This window comes from Magallana gigas, chromosome 5 (genome assembly GCF_963853765.1).
Source record: "Magallana gigas chromosome 5, xbMagGiga1.1, whole genome shotgun sequence".
Taxonomy (NCBI): Eukaryota; Metazoa; Mollusca; class Bivalvia; order Ostreida; family Ostreidae; genus Magallana; species Magallana gigas.
Genome location: NC_088857.1, coordinates 40876535 through 40895359, shown reverse-complemented (window position 1 = coordinate 40895359; position 18825 = coordinate 40876535). Strand labels below are relative to the sequence as shown.

At 37.1% G+C, this 18825-nt stretch overlaps 3 protein-coding genes across 11 annotated transcripts in view; all 3 read right to left on the bottom strand.

The window, feature by feature from the left end:
• The window catches only part of LOC105323284 (liprin-beta-1), a 45621-nt gene extending 33316 nt beyond the window's left edge, over positions 1–12305 (bottom strand). For 5 of the 7 annotated variants that reach the window (XM_020065239.3, XM_066085411.1, XM_066085415.1 and 2 more), the window contains exons 1-2: positions 12218–12305; positions 11586–11809 (exon numbers count right to left, since the gene is read on the bottom strand). In XM_020065239.3, the coding sequence (XP_019920798.3) occupies positions 11586–11809; positions 12218–12290 (297 nt within the window). In that variant the 5' untranslated portion in view covers positions 12291–12305. Of the gene's footprint in view, positions 1–8753; positions 9468–10355; positions 10494–11585; positions 11810–12217 lie in introns of those variants that run through there. The other 2 variants (XM_066085414.1, XM_066085413.1) reach the window with 2 other exon arrangements.
• On the bottom strand, positions 19–6513 carry LOC117681303 (uncharacterized). 3 transcript variants are annotated; one of them, XM_066085417.1, is made up of 2 exons: positions 5961–6513; positions 19–4375 (listed from the first exon to the last, which is right to left on the bottom strand). In XM_066085417.1, the coding sequence occupies exons 1-2, from the start codon at positions 6277–6279 to the stop codon at positions 3459–3461; spliced, it is 1236 nt and encodes a 411-aa protein (XP_065941489.1). In that variant the 5' UTR covers positions 6280–6513; the 3' UTR covers positions 19–3458. The 3 variants fall into 3 exon arrangements, with proteins under 3 accessions (XP_065941489.1, XP_034301033.2, XP_065941491.1); XM_034445142.2 differs by having other exon boundaries at positions 19–3536; XM_066085419.1 differs by having other exon boundaries at positions 19–6513.
• A 3583-nt stretch (positions 12306–15888) lies between the features above and the next one.
• On the bottom strand, positions 15889–18618 carry LOC105323285 (procathepsin L). The gene is made up of 5 exons (XM_011422374.4): positions 18352–18618; positions 17373–17541; positions 17033–17229; positions 16390–16621; positions 15889–16066 (listed from the first exon to the last, which is right to left on the bottom strand). Exons 1-5 carry the CDS (start codon positions 18574–18576, stop codon positions 15969–15971), a joined length of 921 nt encoding a protein of 306 aa, XP_011420676.3. The 5' UTR covers positions 18577–18618; the 3' UTR covers positions 15889–15968.
• Positions 18619–18825: the final 207 nt, after the last annotated feature.

Genomic DNA, 18825 nt, shown 5'->3' with positions numbered 1-18825 from the left:
GAATTAACAACAAGCAAATAAACAAGAGAATTTATTTCCGATAATAAGACAGTAATAACATTTAGTGGCGAGTTTTGTCACAATCTATTTATACAAATCAAGCCCATACCAGCGGAACCCAAGGAATACTACCCACCTACAGGGGTGACCTCCCCTGGTCACTGGCGCGATAGTACCCCCACAGGCGACTGTGGTGGGAACAGTCCTCTAGGTGCCCACCAGAGTGACTGCCACAACCCAAGGAGGAAATCAAGTTCTGACTCGGGCCCTAACTCTTACCTGCCTCCCCTGGTATAACCCACCTGGGGATAACACACCCCACAGGGGTAGGCCCCCCCAAGCTTGCCCTTGGCACCAAGGGTCAAGCCGGTCCTTCATGTACCAATGAAGTGACCCCTGAATCCTCCCCAGCACTGAGGATGGATACCCCCCAGAGTTTTGAGACAGACATTAGAGAAATCCTCCTTCGTGGTAATCCCCGGATTCCGCCGCCCCCAACCCAGATTGTGACGATATGAATTTACCATAATCCCACAAAACTTATTATTTATATTAAATGTTACACAAACTAATTGCTTGTGACCCAGTGCCTGTACGACACAAACAAAAAAGCCAACCAATTGGCAATCTTGCTTTATTTAAAGCAACCACCCACTACACAGAGAACTGTGTTACCTTATGTCCGCAAATATACAGTATAAAATCAGCATCAAACACACAACAAATTGCACACTGACCAACTTTGGCCCACATTCAGGAATAGTCACAACCGATAACTGGAGACTCTATGGTTACAAGTCCGGTTCATTTTTATCCAACACAGGGTGCTATCAAGTCCAGTCCGAATTTATCCAAACAGGTGTGCTCAAGTCCAATTCACATGTTGATGCAGATTGCCAAGGTACACAGTTTACTTCAAATGTAACAGTTACTGAAAACACAACAATAAAGCGGCAAGTATCTGTCCCTTATTTACATGTAATGGGAAGGGTGGGTGGGTGAAATTTTCTAAGCTGCTTGTCTGCCTTGTAACTGTTGTCTGATAAATCAGTATCTATTAGAGGCTTAGTCATATGAACAATGTGTATATGCCAAAATCATAGTCTCAGGGACGTTTGAATTGAACAATGATGCAGAGTTGTCTCGCTTGCACAGGAATTAAAAGCATTTATCACAATATGGTGATAAATGCAATTAATCCCAGATACACCGAATATTAGAATTAACAACAAGCAAATAAACAAGAGAATTTATTTCCGATAATAAGACAGTAATAACATTTAGTGGCGAGTTTTGTCACAATCTATTTATACAAATCAAGCCCATACCAGCGGAACCCAAGGAATACTACCCACCTACAGGGGTGACCTCCCCTGGTCACTGGCGCGATAGTACCCCCACAGGCGACTGTGGTGGGAACAGTCCTCTAGGTGCCCACCAGAGTGACTGCCACAACCCAAGGAGGAAATCAAGTTCTGACTCGGGCCCTAACTCTTACCTGCCTCCCCTGGTATAACCCACCTGGGGATAACACACCCCACAGGGGTAGGCCCCCCCAAGCTTGCCCTTGGCACCAAGGGTCAAGCCGGTCCTTCATGTACCAATGAAGTGACCCCTGAATCCTCCCCAGCACTGAGGATGGATACCCCCCAGAGTTTTGAGACAGACATTAGAGAAATCCTCCTTCGTGGTAATCCCCGGATTCCGCCAAATGAACTTGTCTCTACGAGTTCACCCGCCACTAAATCGCGATGCATGTGTATGTTTAAACTGCAAATTATTTCACCCACCAAGCCTTACCATGAAAATTAATGTCAAAGTGCACTGCATAAAGGAACAAAATTGAACATACTACTATTTATTGATCATCTGGGAATACAGTGATGTTAGATGATGAACACACCATGGTTTCAAGGCCCCCCTGAAGGCTGTTGAGGAATGCTGCATTGCCCAAATCATTAAGATGTGTTCCGTCATAACGGAACAGCTGCTTTTGCGCAAAAGTAATTGTTGGGTGCCTTATGACCAGACCCCCCTCTTGTCTAAGAAATTGCTTTACAGCACGATTTACAGCTTTGCGTGTAGCATCAACCTTACTGGCTGATTTTGCATTGTGCCAGTACAATCGTGGTAACATATCTGACCAAATAATAGTCAAACCTGGGACCAACACTTTACAACGTAATAAAGAGCATTTAACAGTATGAATTAGTTCAACTCCACACAAAATGCCAAGGTCATTAGAACCCAAGTGTACTACCAGGTAGTCTGGTGGTGGATTAGACTTTAACTTATTGTCGAAAAGAGGGTCAAAGTCCTTCCATCTCATTCCCCTTACTCCAAACCACAAAATGTTGATGTTCTTGTCTTGTAGGGTAAGATGTTTTCCTCCCGGCCGAATACAGGCACTTCGTGCAGCCCAGTACACGATGGACGATCCCATGACCCATATAACTTTCTTACATCCTGTAAATCTTATTATTTGTTAATGTAGGGACAATAGAAAAAGTGAACAGTAACAATAAGCTACAAGCGAACTTATATGTAGCAGTATTAAAACCTAATATATGAAGCATAAGACTCCGACTTCCAGCGCCCCCATTGTTTAATAACTTGATCAGGGATGCCCCTCATTGCTGCCTCTGTTGCAGCCCCAATACGAAAGGAATGAGACTTAAATCGCCCGATCTTACCCTCACAGAATTGCAATGATTTGGCAAGTATGGCTGAAAACTGATAACGTGTCAAGGGTTTGCCATCAAAATGAACTAAGAATTGACCTTGACCTAAACCCTGAGCTCGAACCTTTAAATAATTTACCACTGCCATAACAGGGCATGCCTGACCTGTAGTTTCTGACAAAAATAGGGTAGAGGAATAGCCTAGTTGATCGGTCTTTGATTGTCTAATTGTGACTTTAACATGTTTATACCCATTAGCCTCAACAATGGCAATATCACCAAGCTGCAAAGGTCTCAAGTCCCGACTTTTGAGTGATTTGCTGGTTAATTCCCCTACTCTCAAGAATCCAAAAAATGCCAAACAGAATGCAGCCTTAAATAAACAACTTTCATAACTATTAAGACAGACTTTTTCTAAAGCCTGGAGCAGTGTAGTCAGGATATTAAAAGTTATCGGGGCCCGGGTGTCTTGTGTTGGGTTTTGTCTGGCTGCCCCTTCTAACAATTTAGTGACTATAAATGCCTTGGTAATGTCCGTGAGACCATGAATTTTGTACATGTATGACAAACCCGATATATAAGTTCTAATAGATCCAGAGGCTTTCCCTTCTGCAGACAATGAAGCTATAAATTGAATGATATGCTCGAGAGGAGCTGGCCATGAAAGAGGTAACCCATACAAGTACCTGAAACGATTGAAACTATCAAAAGCTGTTTTATATGTTTGCCATGTACTCTCCGCCATAGAAGCCCTTAAGAGTCTATCGGTTTCCTCTGTCAAAACTGCCAAATCTCTGGGGGTAGTGGTGTTGGTGTTGGGTCTGCATATGGAGCCAAAGCCCGAAAACGTGGCCACTGACAACGAGAAATAGAGTCTGCAATTGCATTGTGTTTAGTGTATATGTACTCTGCCTTAAATGTAATGTTAAACTTGAGGGTATACAGCACCAGTTTCCTGACCAATGACATAACCTCAATAGATTTAGATGTTTGTTTGTTTACTATATACACCACTGCCTGGTTATCAATATGAAATAAGATCTTGTTGTTGGCCAACAAAGGACCCCAGACATGTAATGCAACTACAACTGGAAAAAGCTCTAAATAAGTCATGTCCTGCAGCCTACCTAATTTTACCCATTGATGTGGCCACCTTCCAAAAGCCCATTTGTTGTGAAAGAAAATACCAAAACCCCCCGACCTGCCACCTGCACTATCTGTAAAAAACTGAATTGTATCATTTGAAACCCAGAGCCTACTAGGAAAGAGAGTAATACCGTTGTACTGATTCAGAAAATCTAGCCACATTTCTAGGTCTAACTTCATCCAGGAAGTAACTGTTATCTTGGATTTAGCCTGTTTTACACCCACTGTAGCATCAATCAGTCTACGTATGAAGGCCCTACCCGGTGCAACAACCTGGCATGCAAAATTCAAAAGCCCTATTATAGACTGCAAATCTTGTAAGGTAATTGTTGGTGTAAGTATGGTGGTTTGAACTTTGGTCCTGAGTTCGTCTAGTTTGCTTGCAGGTAAGCGCATTTGCATAGCTACTGTGTCGAGTTCAATCCCTAAAAAAGTTAAACATGTAGTAGGCTCAACTGTCTTGTCGTCAGCAATCGGGACACCAAGTCTAGCACAAATGAGGTGGAAAATGTGTAAAGTATGTTTACATATAGAATCATCTGACCTCCCTGCAAATAAAAAATCATCCAAGTAATGTATGATGTTTTGACTACCAGATTTCTTGGATGTTAGCCAATGTAAAAATGTACTAAACTTGTTAAATAACGCACATGAAAGCTTCGAACCAAAAGGGAGGCATTTGTCAAAATAATATTTGTCACCTAACTTAATACCTAAAAGATCAAAGTCGCCCGGATAGATAGGTAATAAACGAAATGCACTCTTGAGGTCAGTTTTGGCCAACAAAGTACCCTGCCCCAGTAACTGGATCATCAGTACAGCTTCATCTATGTTACTGTATTTAACCTTGCAAATGTCTGGGTCAATAAAATAGTTAACCGAGTTAAAATCTGGGTAGGATAGGTGATGGATTAGACGAAAATCCCCATCCTTCTTAGGTACGAGGCCAACAGGTGAAACTCTAAATGTGGGGAAAGGAATTTCATCAAAAGGACCAGCCATCCTACCCAAGCTAACCTCCTTATCTAACTTTTGCTGCACTATATGAGGAGCATCCCTGGCTGATTTAAGGTTTTTTGCTTCATAATACATTCTTGGTCCAGCATACTGTAATGGAAAACCAAATTTGAAACCTCTTACCAATTGAAGTTTATCATTCTGAAACGGGTATGAATCTAACTCAATACATAGGTTATTATAAACAATGGGTGTTGAACCCAGACTATACAGGGGGATGCATCTGACAGACTTAGTTTTGCCTCGGGCAATTGGCTTGAGGGTGGGGTCCTCCGCAATGTTCGCATCTATGTCTAAACCTGCAGGGGTTGAAAGAGCAGGACCCCCTATTAAAGGCATAGCAGTTGCCGATGGGCCTAGATAGCTTACTGGTACTTTGGCGGGGTTTGAATCCTGCCCCAGCCCCGTAAGAGTTGGGCCCCGGGTACTGGGCTTGGGTTCGGGTCCCCGTGGCATTACGAAAGGGATAACTAGGCCCATTATTACCTCCCCACGTGTCTCTGTCAAATGAGTGTGAAGGTGACTGTTGTAATTGCCCAGGTGAGATAAACATGACCCACAACTCGACATCTACAACCCCCCATGATGATGTTGGATGGCGTTCCATTTTCAATCTAAATTGCTCATCATATTTGGCCCACCCCAGATGACCCTGCCTACCAGCTGCCAAACGGATGTTATGCATGTATTTAAGCATATCTTGGGCTTTACCTGGGAACTTTTCGAGATAAATGGACATGAAAATTGTGAATGCAGTTGTCCAGGTGTTTATGTTGTTGATAGGCTTAAGGTGTTGTTTTTCGATGACAAGTTGACCATTTTTAATAACGAGTTCCCCTGTAATGTGAGGGTCCGTCCGTAAGTCACGGGCCTGTTTCAACAATAGTGGTAAATCAATGTAGGCCCCCGCCCATATCTTTTCGCGGATGGCTACGGGCACGTGACTTCCAATGGGGTCACCAATGCTCATCTCTGCGGCGGGCCGACTAACCTGCACCTGTTCCCCAGTAATGAGACCCCCAATACACTGGTTCTCCACGACAGAGCCTACACTCGACTGATTAAATGCAGAATTTTGAACAGACAAAACATCCGGACTAAAATTAATGGTTGTACCTGTGGCTGAGGTGCCCACACTGTGCTGCAGACTTTGGTCTGTTGGTAACTGACCCTGAGGGCGAGGCTGTCTACTTGGGTCTTGGCGATCCGATGACGACGACTGTGGAATGACCTGTGATGCAGAAGGTAGATGATCCAGGTTGACGTTGATCGTCTCTCCTCCGCTGGTTGATGCAGGAGCGCATGGTACATGTACATCACTGGTCTCGCTCACAGCCGATGTCGCCTCGATAATCCTTCGGCTCGGCCTTCTTATCCGTTTCGCCGGCTTCCCCTGAACGTTTTGGTTGCCTTTCTTGTGTTTTTTAGGAGGCATTTGACTTGATGGCGACCGATTTAAATTTCTTATCGCTCTGAAATTTTCTAAGCTGCTTGTCTGCCTTGTAACTGTTGTCTGATAAATCAGTATCTATTAGAGGCTTAGTCATATGAACAATGTGTATATGCCAAAATCATAGTCTCAGGGACGTTTGAATTGAACAATGATGCAGAGTTGTCTCGCTTGCACAGGAATTAAAAGCATTTATCACAATATGGTGATAAATGCAAAAATATTAAGTCTGAAGTTTTGTGGATATGCACTTTTGTAATGACTTAATGAATGCATTATGATTCATAACATAATGAACAAAAGATGTAAAAAAAAATCTCAACACCCTGGAAAAATACAAAAAAAAAAACAAAACAATGTATTGCCCTGATACAACCGTCTCTGAACCTATCTTTATGCCTTGAAGAGAAATATAAAAATATATGCATGCTATAAAACTCAAAATACTTGAAGTTAAGGTAGTCCATCCATTACTAAGGCGAATTTAACAATTTTGATTGATCTATACTGCATCAAATATGTATTTTAAAGTTATTATGGGGCTGACATAAACCAAACTCGGGAGTATGTATTTAGAACTTTTTGCACTCAAAAACTTTTTTAAAGCGTTGTCTGCCCTTTATGAAAATTTAAAAAATCATGTTATGAAAATATGCATGGTAAATTATGAATTATTTTAGCATATTCGACGAAAGGGAAAGCTTTTGCAACTTTTTACCAAGAGAAATGTGAGAAAATTACATGTCCTAAAAATATATGTATTTAAAAATGCATTAATTTTCCCATAGACTTCAATGTTAAATTCAGTATACAGTGTATGATAAATTTGTTAATATTCATTTTTTTTTAATTTCAAAGGTGAATCTTTATCATTTAATAAACTCCCTTAAAATCACACTAAAATTTTAGCGATTAAACTTGCAATCTATTAGATATGAAATATGATGGTTATGGATGGAATGCCTTAAGATGTGTCTTTTACTAATTAACAATTTTTAATTGCCAATGAGTCCATGACTAATGGACTCATTGGCAATTAAAAATTGTTAATTAGTAAAAGACAGATGGATACAAACATTATTTTTTATAAATACTAAACATAATCACAACCATCGTTGCATAGTCTCTCTCTCTCTCTCTCTCTCTCTCTCTCTCTCTCTCTCTCTCTCTCTCTCTTTTGTTCGTGAATATACCAAGTCGACCGGATATTAAATCATTGATGAAATCCACGGAAATCTTTGCCCTTTTTGTTTGAAAAAATATTGAAACTAATCCCGCTGATCTTGCTGTAGAGGAGGGCCGCATTCAGGTAGATTAAAAGATGGGGGCTTGTAGACACATTGGCATATGTTGTGCTACATTACGCCACTGCGCAGATAACAACTGTAAAACCAGCGCTTCTGGTCGGTTCCTGCTTCAACATCTATAAACTGTTCACCGTCTTCATTTCAAAGAACGAAAAAATGGAAAAATAAAATCAATCAGATACTGTTTGCTCTGCGATAGATAAGGGTTTTTGTCAATTTGGGCCTTACGTATCATGATAAGTCAGTCAAGAAAAAGCGCCGATGTTTTGAAGTTGGTAGCGAAAGTCATATTAAAATGCTGCAAAGAAAGAATGATTTTTGTTTCAGGCCAGGCCAAATCCAACTTCGAGAATCGTGTAGATATTCCTCATCTTTACTAAAAATAGACACGGATTCTATAGTGAGAAATCTCCATATTATATAACAAAACAAACCTTTATCTCACTAATAGAACAGAACCTTATCAATTGATGCCTCTTTTTCAAGTGTATTTATGCTAGCTCTGACTTCTGTGTTCAAACATTAGCCATGTATTTTGTAATTAAAAACCTCATACAAAACTCTATTGGAACGTTTAGAAGAAACGTAATTATTCAAAAGAATTGTAAGATACCGGTAAATTATTCAATGTACATCCACAGGTTTGAAATTGCAGTGTTCGATTTCAAACAAGATAAAAAGAGCAACGATACGATGACGTGTGCGCTTGTCTGATTGTGTGCATCTGTGTTTGCGTTAACCTGTGCACCACCCACCAGTGTACTGAGGGTAAGTGACCAAATCATCGCTAACTAGCCTTCTACATTCATTAGCCTCTGTTAGCTTACAGTGGTGCACTATACTTTGTCGACCGTGGCTTGTTTTCGAAAGAAGTCTGAATACTACACCTTGTCAATCTCACAATACTAAACGTGGCATCATAATATACATTCAAACGCTTTAAAATTAAAACAATGGCATGGCACCGTAGTTATTTTATAGTCAAATGAACATTGGCATCCTTGCTCCTTGACCCCCCCCCCCCCCTCCCAATCCAATAAAAAAATCTGAAGATGCATTTCAACAACAATTTCAAATCTTATGCTATGAACGAAAACGTGTTAAAGTTAAGAAAAGCCATCCTTAAAAATAAGTGTCAGGTTCAAGATTTACCTCCGATCTCCATCTAAAATCCATTGTGCTCTGTAGTTCAAGGTCACTATCCTCGGAAAGTGAATTAGTTTCCTGGAAGTTTTGAACTCTTGCTCTTCTTTGCCATTCATACACGTGTTCTGCTATACAACAGAATATCGTAATATTGACAACACCTTCCCTCATACCAGAATCCTGCATGCCTCGAGCTTTATTTATCTAATCTTTTAGCCTTTCAAAGGTTCACATTTAATAAAACGCCATGGAAACTAATTTTCCATTTTTTGTTCAGATCAGTGCAAATTAATGCACCCCGGCGCATCCAGCATTAATTCAATATCGTTATGGATGTTCAGCTGTCAAAAATCACAGGGTTACAAAGAAAAAGGTGAGCATACTTCAGAATCCCGTCAGGTCTTATCATTAATTAACGACCCTTGCTTTGGCTTCTGTATCCCTCAGGTACACCAAATAAAACACCGGGTTATCGTAAATCTTGTTCAAATGACGGACGAGCACTCAACTAACGCGTCGGTCACATGCAGAGCTCTCCTCTTTCCCTTTCTTTAAAACTTCTCTCTTTGAATTAAAGTTTCAAACAAACCAAAGTCAAAAACACATACATGTACATGGAAACCAAAGTCGGTCAAACAGGCGTGAAATGACGATAAATTTCAACTGCAATGAATCAAGAAGTTTCAGATTTTAGCTTCCATCCTCTTTTGACAAGATTAACTTATCAAGGTTTCCTTGATTTATCACACAGATATCTAGATCTGCTTCGTGTTCAGACGTGGACGCCAATGAATTCTCTCTTTTTCTTCCGATTTAGTAAGCTTGCTGGTATTTTGTTGTTTTGTTTGCAGAAACAACATATAAAACACCCAAGAACATATGGTCCAACTGCTGTACTGAGCAGTGCGCGTTTGTTCAACAACAGTTTTTACCTTTGAGTTATAATGGATTGGCATTTTTTAGGAGTATAGGCTTTAAAACAATAACGATTTTTAATGATAATAGGAGTTACGTGTACTTTTATATCGAAATTGCAAGAACTTTCGGAATGTTTATTGAAGTATTAGTTACAATGCTTCACAAATCACTCGAATGTGAAAGTAAAGAAATTTGATTGAATTTAGAGATCAGCAGATCTGATTTCAATTTGCACTTACTTTATCGCATTAATATGCATGTAAAATATGCGAGATCAAGAAATTGAAACCAATAAGAGTTTGTAAAAAGCATAATCATACATGCGTTAGTTTTAAAATATTTTGACATAATAACCACAGATACTCATATAAAACACTTTAATGCACATGTGAATAATTGAAACAATTGCTTGGTACTAGAACGATGATTTGTTTCACACACAAAAAACTGCATCTTTCTAACATGTAGAATGTTAGAGTATATATGTTGTGATTTCAGATTTGTTTTGCTAAAACCCATTTCTTGTTTCAAAATACCAGTACATGAACATGTCTCAAAGGTTTCTTTTTGCTAATTCATACGTCAAGCTGCCGACATCATGAGAGTAATGAACAATCAGAGAATATAATTCATATTTCATAATAACTGTTTAGACCATGCAAGAAAATTCTGTTATCAAATCGAACTCACCCTTCTCTCCCGTCGTCTTGGCAACGTTTGGAAATATACATCTCTGAGATACCTGTCATACTCCATAACTAGTTGACAAGGTCACGTGATAGTTATTCCCATATCTCACTTCTTATGAAGGAAAGAAAGAAATAGCGAAAGTCGAAAATGCTCCGGGCATGCCCATGCAGCTTTGTCCGAGCTCTATGAAATCAGCCTCCTCGGCCAGGGTGTGATTAGGGATACCATCAAATGTATGTCAAGTCAGTGTGTTCCGGAAACTCGGGAACTTACGTCAGGACGAGGGGAGAAATATACTCCTCTCGACATTTGATTACTGGTAAGTAAACAATAGAAGCAGGTCTAATTCATCAAATAGGACCCCATGAAATTTCCCGCCATGTGGCCCGTATCAGACGATCAGCGGTTCTTCACGGTATAAGTCGGTTATTATATTTCAGATCAGTCAAATACTGATATTTTATTCTTCGTAAAAATCTGCATAAAGCTTGTAACTGAAATCGTGTGCATTTATTTCACTTTTCCACGTGTCGGTGTATGTATGTAATTACATCAAAGCAAATGCATATGAAAAGAAAACGAGGGTTGTGTGTATTTAAATGGGCGTAAGAAAGCTCAAATCAAAGTGACAAATCCCCGGAAGAGATTTAATGACTAGGTATAAGCAATGCCATTTTGGCCTTAACCTTCGACCGACCAGAGTTGGCAACTTACACGATGCTGACTAAACAACATCGCGAGGGAAGAAAATGCCTGATTTTATATTACTGGATATAACGTATCCATTCACCTTAGTTTGCAGCGGAAGAAATAAACATTACATCAGATAAGAGGTATATCTTTCGGAATCTTTGTTTTCTGTGTTTACTAGATAAAGACTCAGAGGTGCCAATTTCAAGATAAAAGCATTGCACTTAATATACGTATGTGTAATTAACCGATGGAAACCGTTCATATTAACGTGTACAGCCATTTGTGTAAAGTTTTAAGCATATCATTGCGGAATACTTTCTATGTTTTTTTTAATTTAATCAGTATTTCCAATCTTTAGTAAGATGTCTGGGATAACTATTGTTCATGCCTTAATTTATTGTCCAAGCTAGCATCTTAATTCCAAATTAATAAAATCAACAGCATGTCTACTTTAGTCATTTTGTAAATTTTATTTCAGAAATAACACACCATGCAAGAAAGACAATAAATCTAATGAGACAACTGTTGAATTCTAACCTTGGAGCTTCTATAATCATCGGGGGATGGAATCAACCAGTGTTGTACCCCCGTCATGACGTCACGAGGTATCGTCTGCTTCAGAGCCTCTTTATCGTCACACTTTTGCAGCACTGTATGGAGGTCCGACAACAAACTGACGACTTTCGGGACCGCAGACGGCAAACTTCGAGATCTTACATGTTCGGTCTCGCGGCTTCCGCTGAAACTGTGGACCCGTGTAGCTGAAAAAGAGACATTTCTTTTAACTACTTTAGTTAACGTATTAGGTATTTTGGTAATGTGCAAACAAATTACAAATTTATTACCTACCAGTATGAGACATTGTACTATCTCAAAAAAAAATCTAGAATCGGGATAGACTTACGATGGACAGATACTTCGAGATCATTTTACAGAAAACCTCATCTTAGCCAGGGAGGAGCTCTAAAGTGTATCATGCTGTTTATCTGTAATTTGTTGTATCATAGGGATTTGACGTGCTGGTAATGAGGTTAACCCACTAATTGCAAAACAATATTAAAGTTTTGTAAAAAATAATTTATTTCTTCCAGAACCAAGTATTGATTTAGTATAACTAGTATATCCTATACAGTCTTGCGTTTTATATGAGGGAGAAAATAAAGAAGTACCCGAGAGGACGTTGTCAAGCTGTAGAAGCGCCTCCGACAAAAAGTCGCTGGCTTCTTTTGCGTTCTTCGCCATGTTTACCAATCCTTACTAAAAATAGTCCTGAAACGTTAACAGAAATGAAAAGAAAGAAAACATAGAAAATTGTAATTTACGTATGTACGTGACTCTTGCATATCTAACTATCCTTTCAAAACGTTAAATCAATTTAATTATTCAAAATTTTAATCACAACGTTGTACTTAATTCATTATAGATATTATAATTCACTTGATAAAATTCATATGCTAGGTGAAAATATTCATATTATTTATTATATCGTCTTTGTAGAATAAATAATAATCATAAAAAAGCTAGTTATCATTGTTGTTTGACATATTTTTAGAATCTAATTTATAGTTAGACCTCAGTCTATTTGTTTTAATTTCAGGTTTTTGGTGTCTATTTTCAGAGAATCATTAATCAAATCTTCAAACTGAAATGTCGGGACGTTTATAGATTAACATCCTGTTTTTATTTCTGAGTGATGCATTTATCTAGGTTCTATTTTTTAAAATAACAAATTGTAACAACGTTGAAGATAAAATACATCTAAACCAACTCCCCATTTTTAAGGAAACAATTTTAAAACGGGTGTTGTATTTAACTTCATAGTTACCTAATTACATTTTACCAAGTTAGAATAAATACCCGAATAAAAATACAAACGAAGTTGATTTATTTAAATAAAATAAAATTCAGTTAAAGACAATATTTTATTGTTATTTTGCGTTTGTTCGTGTATATATATGCAAGCTATGAACATTGGTCTTTTAAGTAGGTAAGTTGCAATATACATAAGTGAACAAAACTGAGTTATAATATTATATGTATGTATCAGATTATCAATAAACTACTAATAAGTTGTACTTACTTTATTTTACACAGTACATAATCCAACCAGTGTATGGTACATCGACCTAGAAAGTGATGAGGTCTATGAATAAAAAAACTACTTTGATAAACAATATTTTATTCGTAGATTGGTGATTACTCTACAAGAAGGAGGCCTGTCAAGGGATACATGAATTTTTTTTACACTGAATAAGAAAAATAAAGATAAGTCGACACGGTAGTCAAAAGATCTACATTCTTTGGATCCATCAAACCGCACAAAGAGGAATCCAGGGGGTACTTTGTTAAAGCAGTCAAGTTGTACTCCAGTCAACCAATAAAAAACTCACCCCTTAACATCTATTTCATCAGGGGCACATTTTGGTGTATCAGTTTAACATTGTACCAGATTCCTCGAGTGTATATAAAATATCGTGCATCCAATGTTTCACCTTTCAGACACTTCAAGAGGATACTTGCAGATGCTACTCCCCAGGGGTGCTTTTAATTATCTGAATAATCATATTTTAACAGGTTAGGGGATCTTAAAATAAACACGAATGCGAGTTGAAAAAGTTGCCGTTCGCTTGTGTTGAGCGTAGACCTTTGTAACGCGGCTACTGATGCTAATTGGAAGCGCCAAGCTTTTGATCAGATTTATTCATCAAGAATGTCTAATTGATTTCACTCTCTTATGTCATGTAATTTGGTACACTGTAGTAACTTTAATCAATCCTTTGTACCATCTAATTCTACAGCGAAAGTCGAGCGAACTATAGAAGAATCTACACCAGTCAGATAAAGAATTACATGCAGAATGTGTTCTCGATCCACTTGACCATGCATAAACTGACATTTCAATTTAAAAACTCTATGATAAAACTATTCAAAATAAACATCATACCATTTCAGATAAAAGCGACATAATCATGGATTATATTTGCCACAGACCATTCCTACTTTTTGTTTTGTTTTGTTTTTTGAAAAGTTATCCCACGAGATAACATTTGTCAGGAAAATCATTTATGTCGCGTCGTTATGACGAAATATTTTTTCGTAGGTACGATATATTAATTATTGTTATATTCAGTAGTGTATTCTCACTATATAACTCTATATAGACGAATAGTCAATAACTGTGATATCAGCTCGTCCGAAAAATATTGACCGGTCAATATTTTTTTGATATTGACCGACTAGGAATAATATCTAGAGGACATTCCCTCTATTTCAAATAATCGGCTCTGATTTGTTGATTCGTAAACGATGACGTAAATAATTCTTCGCGACTCCAAAACAAGGTGACGTCATAATAGACAGTCAGTCAAGGCAAGTAAACAACGGACGCGCAATGCGACGGTTTGCTATCATAACGGATATAAGGATTTGCGATTTACTGTGAAGTAAAATCAGGTAGAACATCTGTATGTTAATTCTTACGGGCGGTGGAATATCACAAGTGACCGTTTGATGCTGAGGATAGTTTGGAAATGAACTTTGCACAAAATTGAAATCGTGAATTCTTTGTTGAGCTGAGAAAATTACGGCGATCTGTTTTCAATTACTTTCTTAATTTTAGTTTGTTTCTTCATATAACAAAACAAATGTTGACTGTGTTTTCGGGCAACATTGATTATATTAGCCCCCGAGGGACGAAATATTGCCCGACGCGAAGCGGAGGGCAACATTTTCGTAGGTACGATATATTAATTAATATAAGTTAAACACATGAGATAAAGAATTATCAGTCGTACAAACGATATATAATCAGTCGCACATCCGATATTATAAATAGCAATAGCGAGAGAATAACGAGATGCTGTTTCGTACATACGAAATAAATGAAGTAATAGGTACGAAAAAATAAGTGGCTATAACGAGATAATAATAAATGATAACGAAATACTGAGGCGTCTGTATGAAATATCAATTCGTCTGAACGAGATACTTTAGTACTCAGTCGTTCGCCCATCGCCCAAGACGATACGTCATAATTAGAATCTGTATTATACAAAGACGTTTCTTGTATTCATATAATTGAAGGTTATTGATTCCTATATATTTATTTACATAATAAATGTACATTTATACTTCATACATGTATATATTATGTACATAACAATCATAAATGTTTATTTTTTCCTCTACTCACGCTTAAAGTGTGAATTGTGTATATGTTTGTTATATTCTCTATGATTCTCTACAACCAAACAGATAAAATAAACTGTTCAAACTGTGAATATCAAAATTTCTGGTGCAGTGGTTCGTGGGAAGATTTTTAAAAAAATAATTTAATGAAAAGGGGTCTTGCTCTTTTTAAACAATTTAGGATAATTTATGCTGAGACGGACACCACACAAAATGTGATCGTAAAAGCTCATTTAGGCTTTCAGCTAAGGTGAGCTAAAACCGACGATGTAAAGACGTTCTTCTAAAATATATGTATAAAAATAATTTTCACATATATTAAGCGTTCCTATTTTATTCAGATAAAGTGATTTTGGCATCGCTGGTCATTCTGATTTCATTAGTGAAACGACGTAACACCTCTCAGATAAACTGAGATGAGTAATTAAGAAAATTTACAATTGAAATGAATTGTAATGAAGAAGTCATCCTCTTTAGATATAACAAATGAATGTCTGTGATGTGAATGTATTTAATGTTGTGATCAAAACTAGATACACATAATTACATGTACTTTGTTCACGCGTTATTGCTCATATCGTCTGTATTCGACCTTGTTTTTGTGGACTATAAAAAGAAAGAATCTTAATAACGAATCAAGGAGTAAAGATAATTCATAGAAAATCAGATTTATTTGGCATAGAATACTGATTTCAGTTACATTTCTCCTGAGTAAGTTAATGTGCTAGAAGTTCACATCCCGTCCGGGTACATTGCGCTAGTAGCGATACCGCAGTTATTGTTCTTGTTCCTGCTCATCAGTATGTAGCCTTTCATGCCCCAATTAATGCCTAGAAACGAAATCGCAAAAGCTTTCAAATCTCATTTATGATCATTGAGTTAAGTCCTATTTTTTAACAGTCAAAACCAACAAAATCTACATTGTTATTTTTCATTAAAAATAAAAACAAAGAATGAGAAAAAGTACATATATCTGTATTCAAATGATCGTATATCAAGGAATTTTATTTGACTAAAATATACTTCTTGATTACTAAGTCACTCAACAACAACAAAAAAGCACTTTGATCAACCCCTATCTTTGAGTGCATTTTACAAAATTTCGGTTGTGACTTCTGTAAACTGTAGAAATCTTATATATATAAAAACCAACCCCATGAGTTTTTGGCGATCCAAAAATCCTTTCCGTCTAGAGTGCCGTAGCCCACGACCAAGAGGGCGTGGTCTAGTCGGGTTGACGAGCACCTGGGTTCATAGTAGACCCCACTACGGTACAGCTGGAAGGAGGAGTGACTGGCATCTACCGCTGTCACCACTGGCTGTCTGTACACGGCGATCTTTAGGTCCCCTTCATCTCCTTTCTTTACTTGTGTAACTCCAGTCACCTTAAAAAGTCCCAAAAGTATCAATGTCTAGTGTATTTTTTACAAATAAGATCAAAAGTAAAATATGACGTGTACAGTCAATACACGCATTATCTAGGCACGTAGCATCGTTTTTCAAAGTATAGACAGCTCGAGCCTAGTGGTCTGTAAGTTTATATTTCTACAGAAAATAAATAAGGTGGAGGGACCACCCCCCCCCCCCCCCAAAACCATTCATCTCCCATAATGCTACCTCTCTGCCATCTGTGCAAACTATATTTATCAAAGAATATATATTGTATGAAGCTTCCCATTTGTTAAGCTTCATGCTTGCGACCGTGGATATACATGCACACAAAAACTTTAACAACAAAAGGAAATAATCATATAGTTTCCCTCTACTTTTGAGAAGATTCAAACCAGAATGCTTACTTTAGCTACAGGGGTGCATTGTTTACTCTGGCAGGTGCGAGAGTCGGGGTAGCTGGCAGCACTACAGACACCTCCTAGTTTTTGGACACAGTCAAAGGTTGGACTCATCATGGAAGCATTGCAGCACTGTACTAATTCTCGAGTGCTAAGTTCAACCAGTTGTCCGGTTTTAATGAAATGCATGCTTTCAATTGAGTCTGCAATAATTTAAGTCATGTAGAAAAATGACATGAAATACGTAATTTTTTAGCTATCAAGTTCATGCTTCATTCAGAATAGAATGATATATTGCAATTTTAAAAAAGTTTTATTGAACTACTGGTATATTGTTGATACAAACCAACTGTTGCGAAGGCCAGTGCGCTGCCCATCTGACCCTGGCTTTTTACTGGTGATACGGCGCCTTTTTTGCGCCAATCAAAGGAATCGGGAACATCGTCAGAGTATAGCATGTTCAAGTTTACAGGAAAGGTTTTTAAGACCAAAGGCTTTCTATATCCACCATGTTTCTTTCAACCAAAAGAAAAAAGGGGAAAAAAATGAAAGATGAACTATATTTATCTTTCCTTATATTTACTTAAAGTATTTAAAAAAATGTATTGATAAAAAAAAATTGATCACGTATCTTAAAGGGACTTACATACGAAATTTTTCAAATTTTATTTTTCCATTTTCAATGCTTATAATGATAAATATAGAAGTTTACAATGCTATGTCAAAATTTGAAAGTCAAATATCAAGTTATAAGCAAGATACAGGGTTCATAATTCTTTGTTTTGTAAACAAAGCTCGAATATTGTCATTTTGCCATATGTGTTGTATTGGTGTAAGTTTAAATCAAATGTATCTTTTTTTCGTTGAAAATAGTATTTATGAAGAAATTGAATAAGTTTAAATTGTTTTTTACATGTCATTTTGTCTAAGAAATAGCAATTCTCAACATTACATTTTTTGTAAACAACATTTGTATAAGACTCGATCTTTGTTTACATAATAATCAATTCGTACCTCTGTATCTCGATTGTAACTTGACTTTAACATTCTATATTTTGGTCAATCATTTAAAATGCACCAGTTAACCATTTTATACATAAAAATATATAAAAAATTAAAATTAAATTTTTGATCTCAAATCGTGTCCAAGTCCCTTTAAGGTCATTTTCCCCTTTTCTCTCAAGTTTTTTTTTTTTGTTTTTGTTTTTAAAGTAATTTGATTAGAAATGTCATTTATATATATATTTCATTGTGTCGTAAATCAATCTGCAACTTTGAATTCTTACTTTATACTAGTACATATCCACATGTTAGTTAATACTAACCTCATCTGCAAATTTATTCATTTCCATGAGAAATCCGGAAGTATTATCCTTGTTGTTACGATAAACTAGATCCAAATTTCGTTTCCAGATTCCATACCGGTAATTTACTTCTCTTGAATTTCTGTAATGCTTTCCAAAATGTTGTTTCCATGCCTGGAAATTTTCATTTAACCCTAAAACAAGTGGCGCAACGCAGGCCAAAAACAGGTAATTACAGGAGTGCATTGTGTACTTCCACTTGCAATATTGTAGATCTATTTTTACCCGAATATCACTAATCACATGAATGTCATGTGAACTTTTCACGTGACAAAATGTGATAAATTGTGTTAAGTACAAGTTAAATTAATGTATTAAACAAATGAAATTTATTCAACCAGATATGTATTTAACGTGTATATTAATTAATCAAGCTAATTTTTGTTTTAATTTTGTATCACTAAATAAGGCCTACTGATTTTAAAAGTACATGAT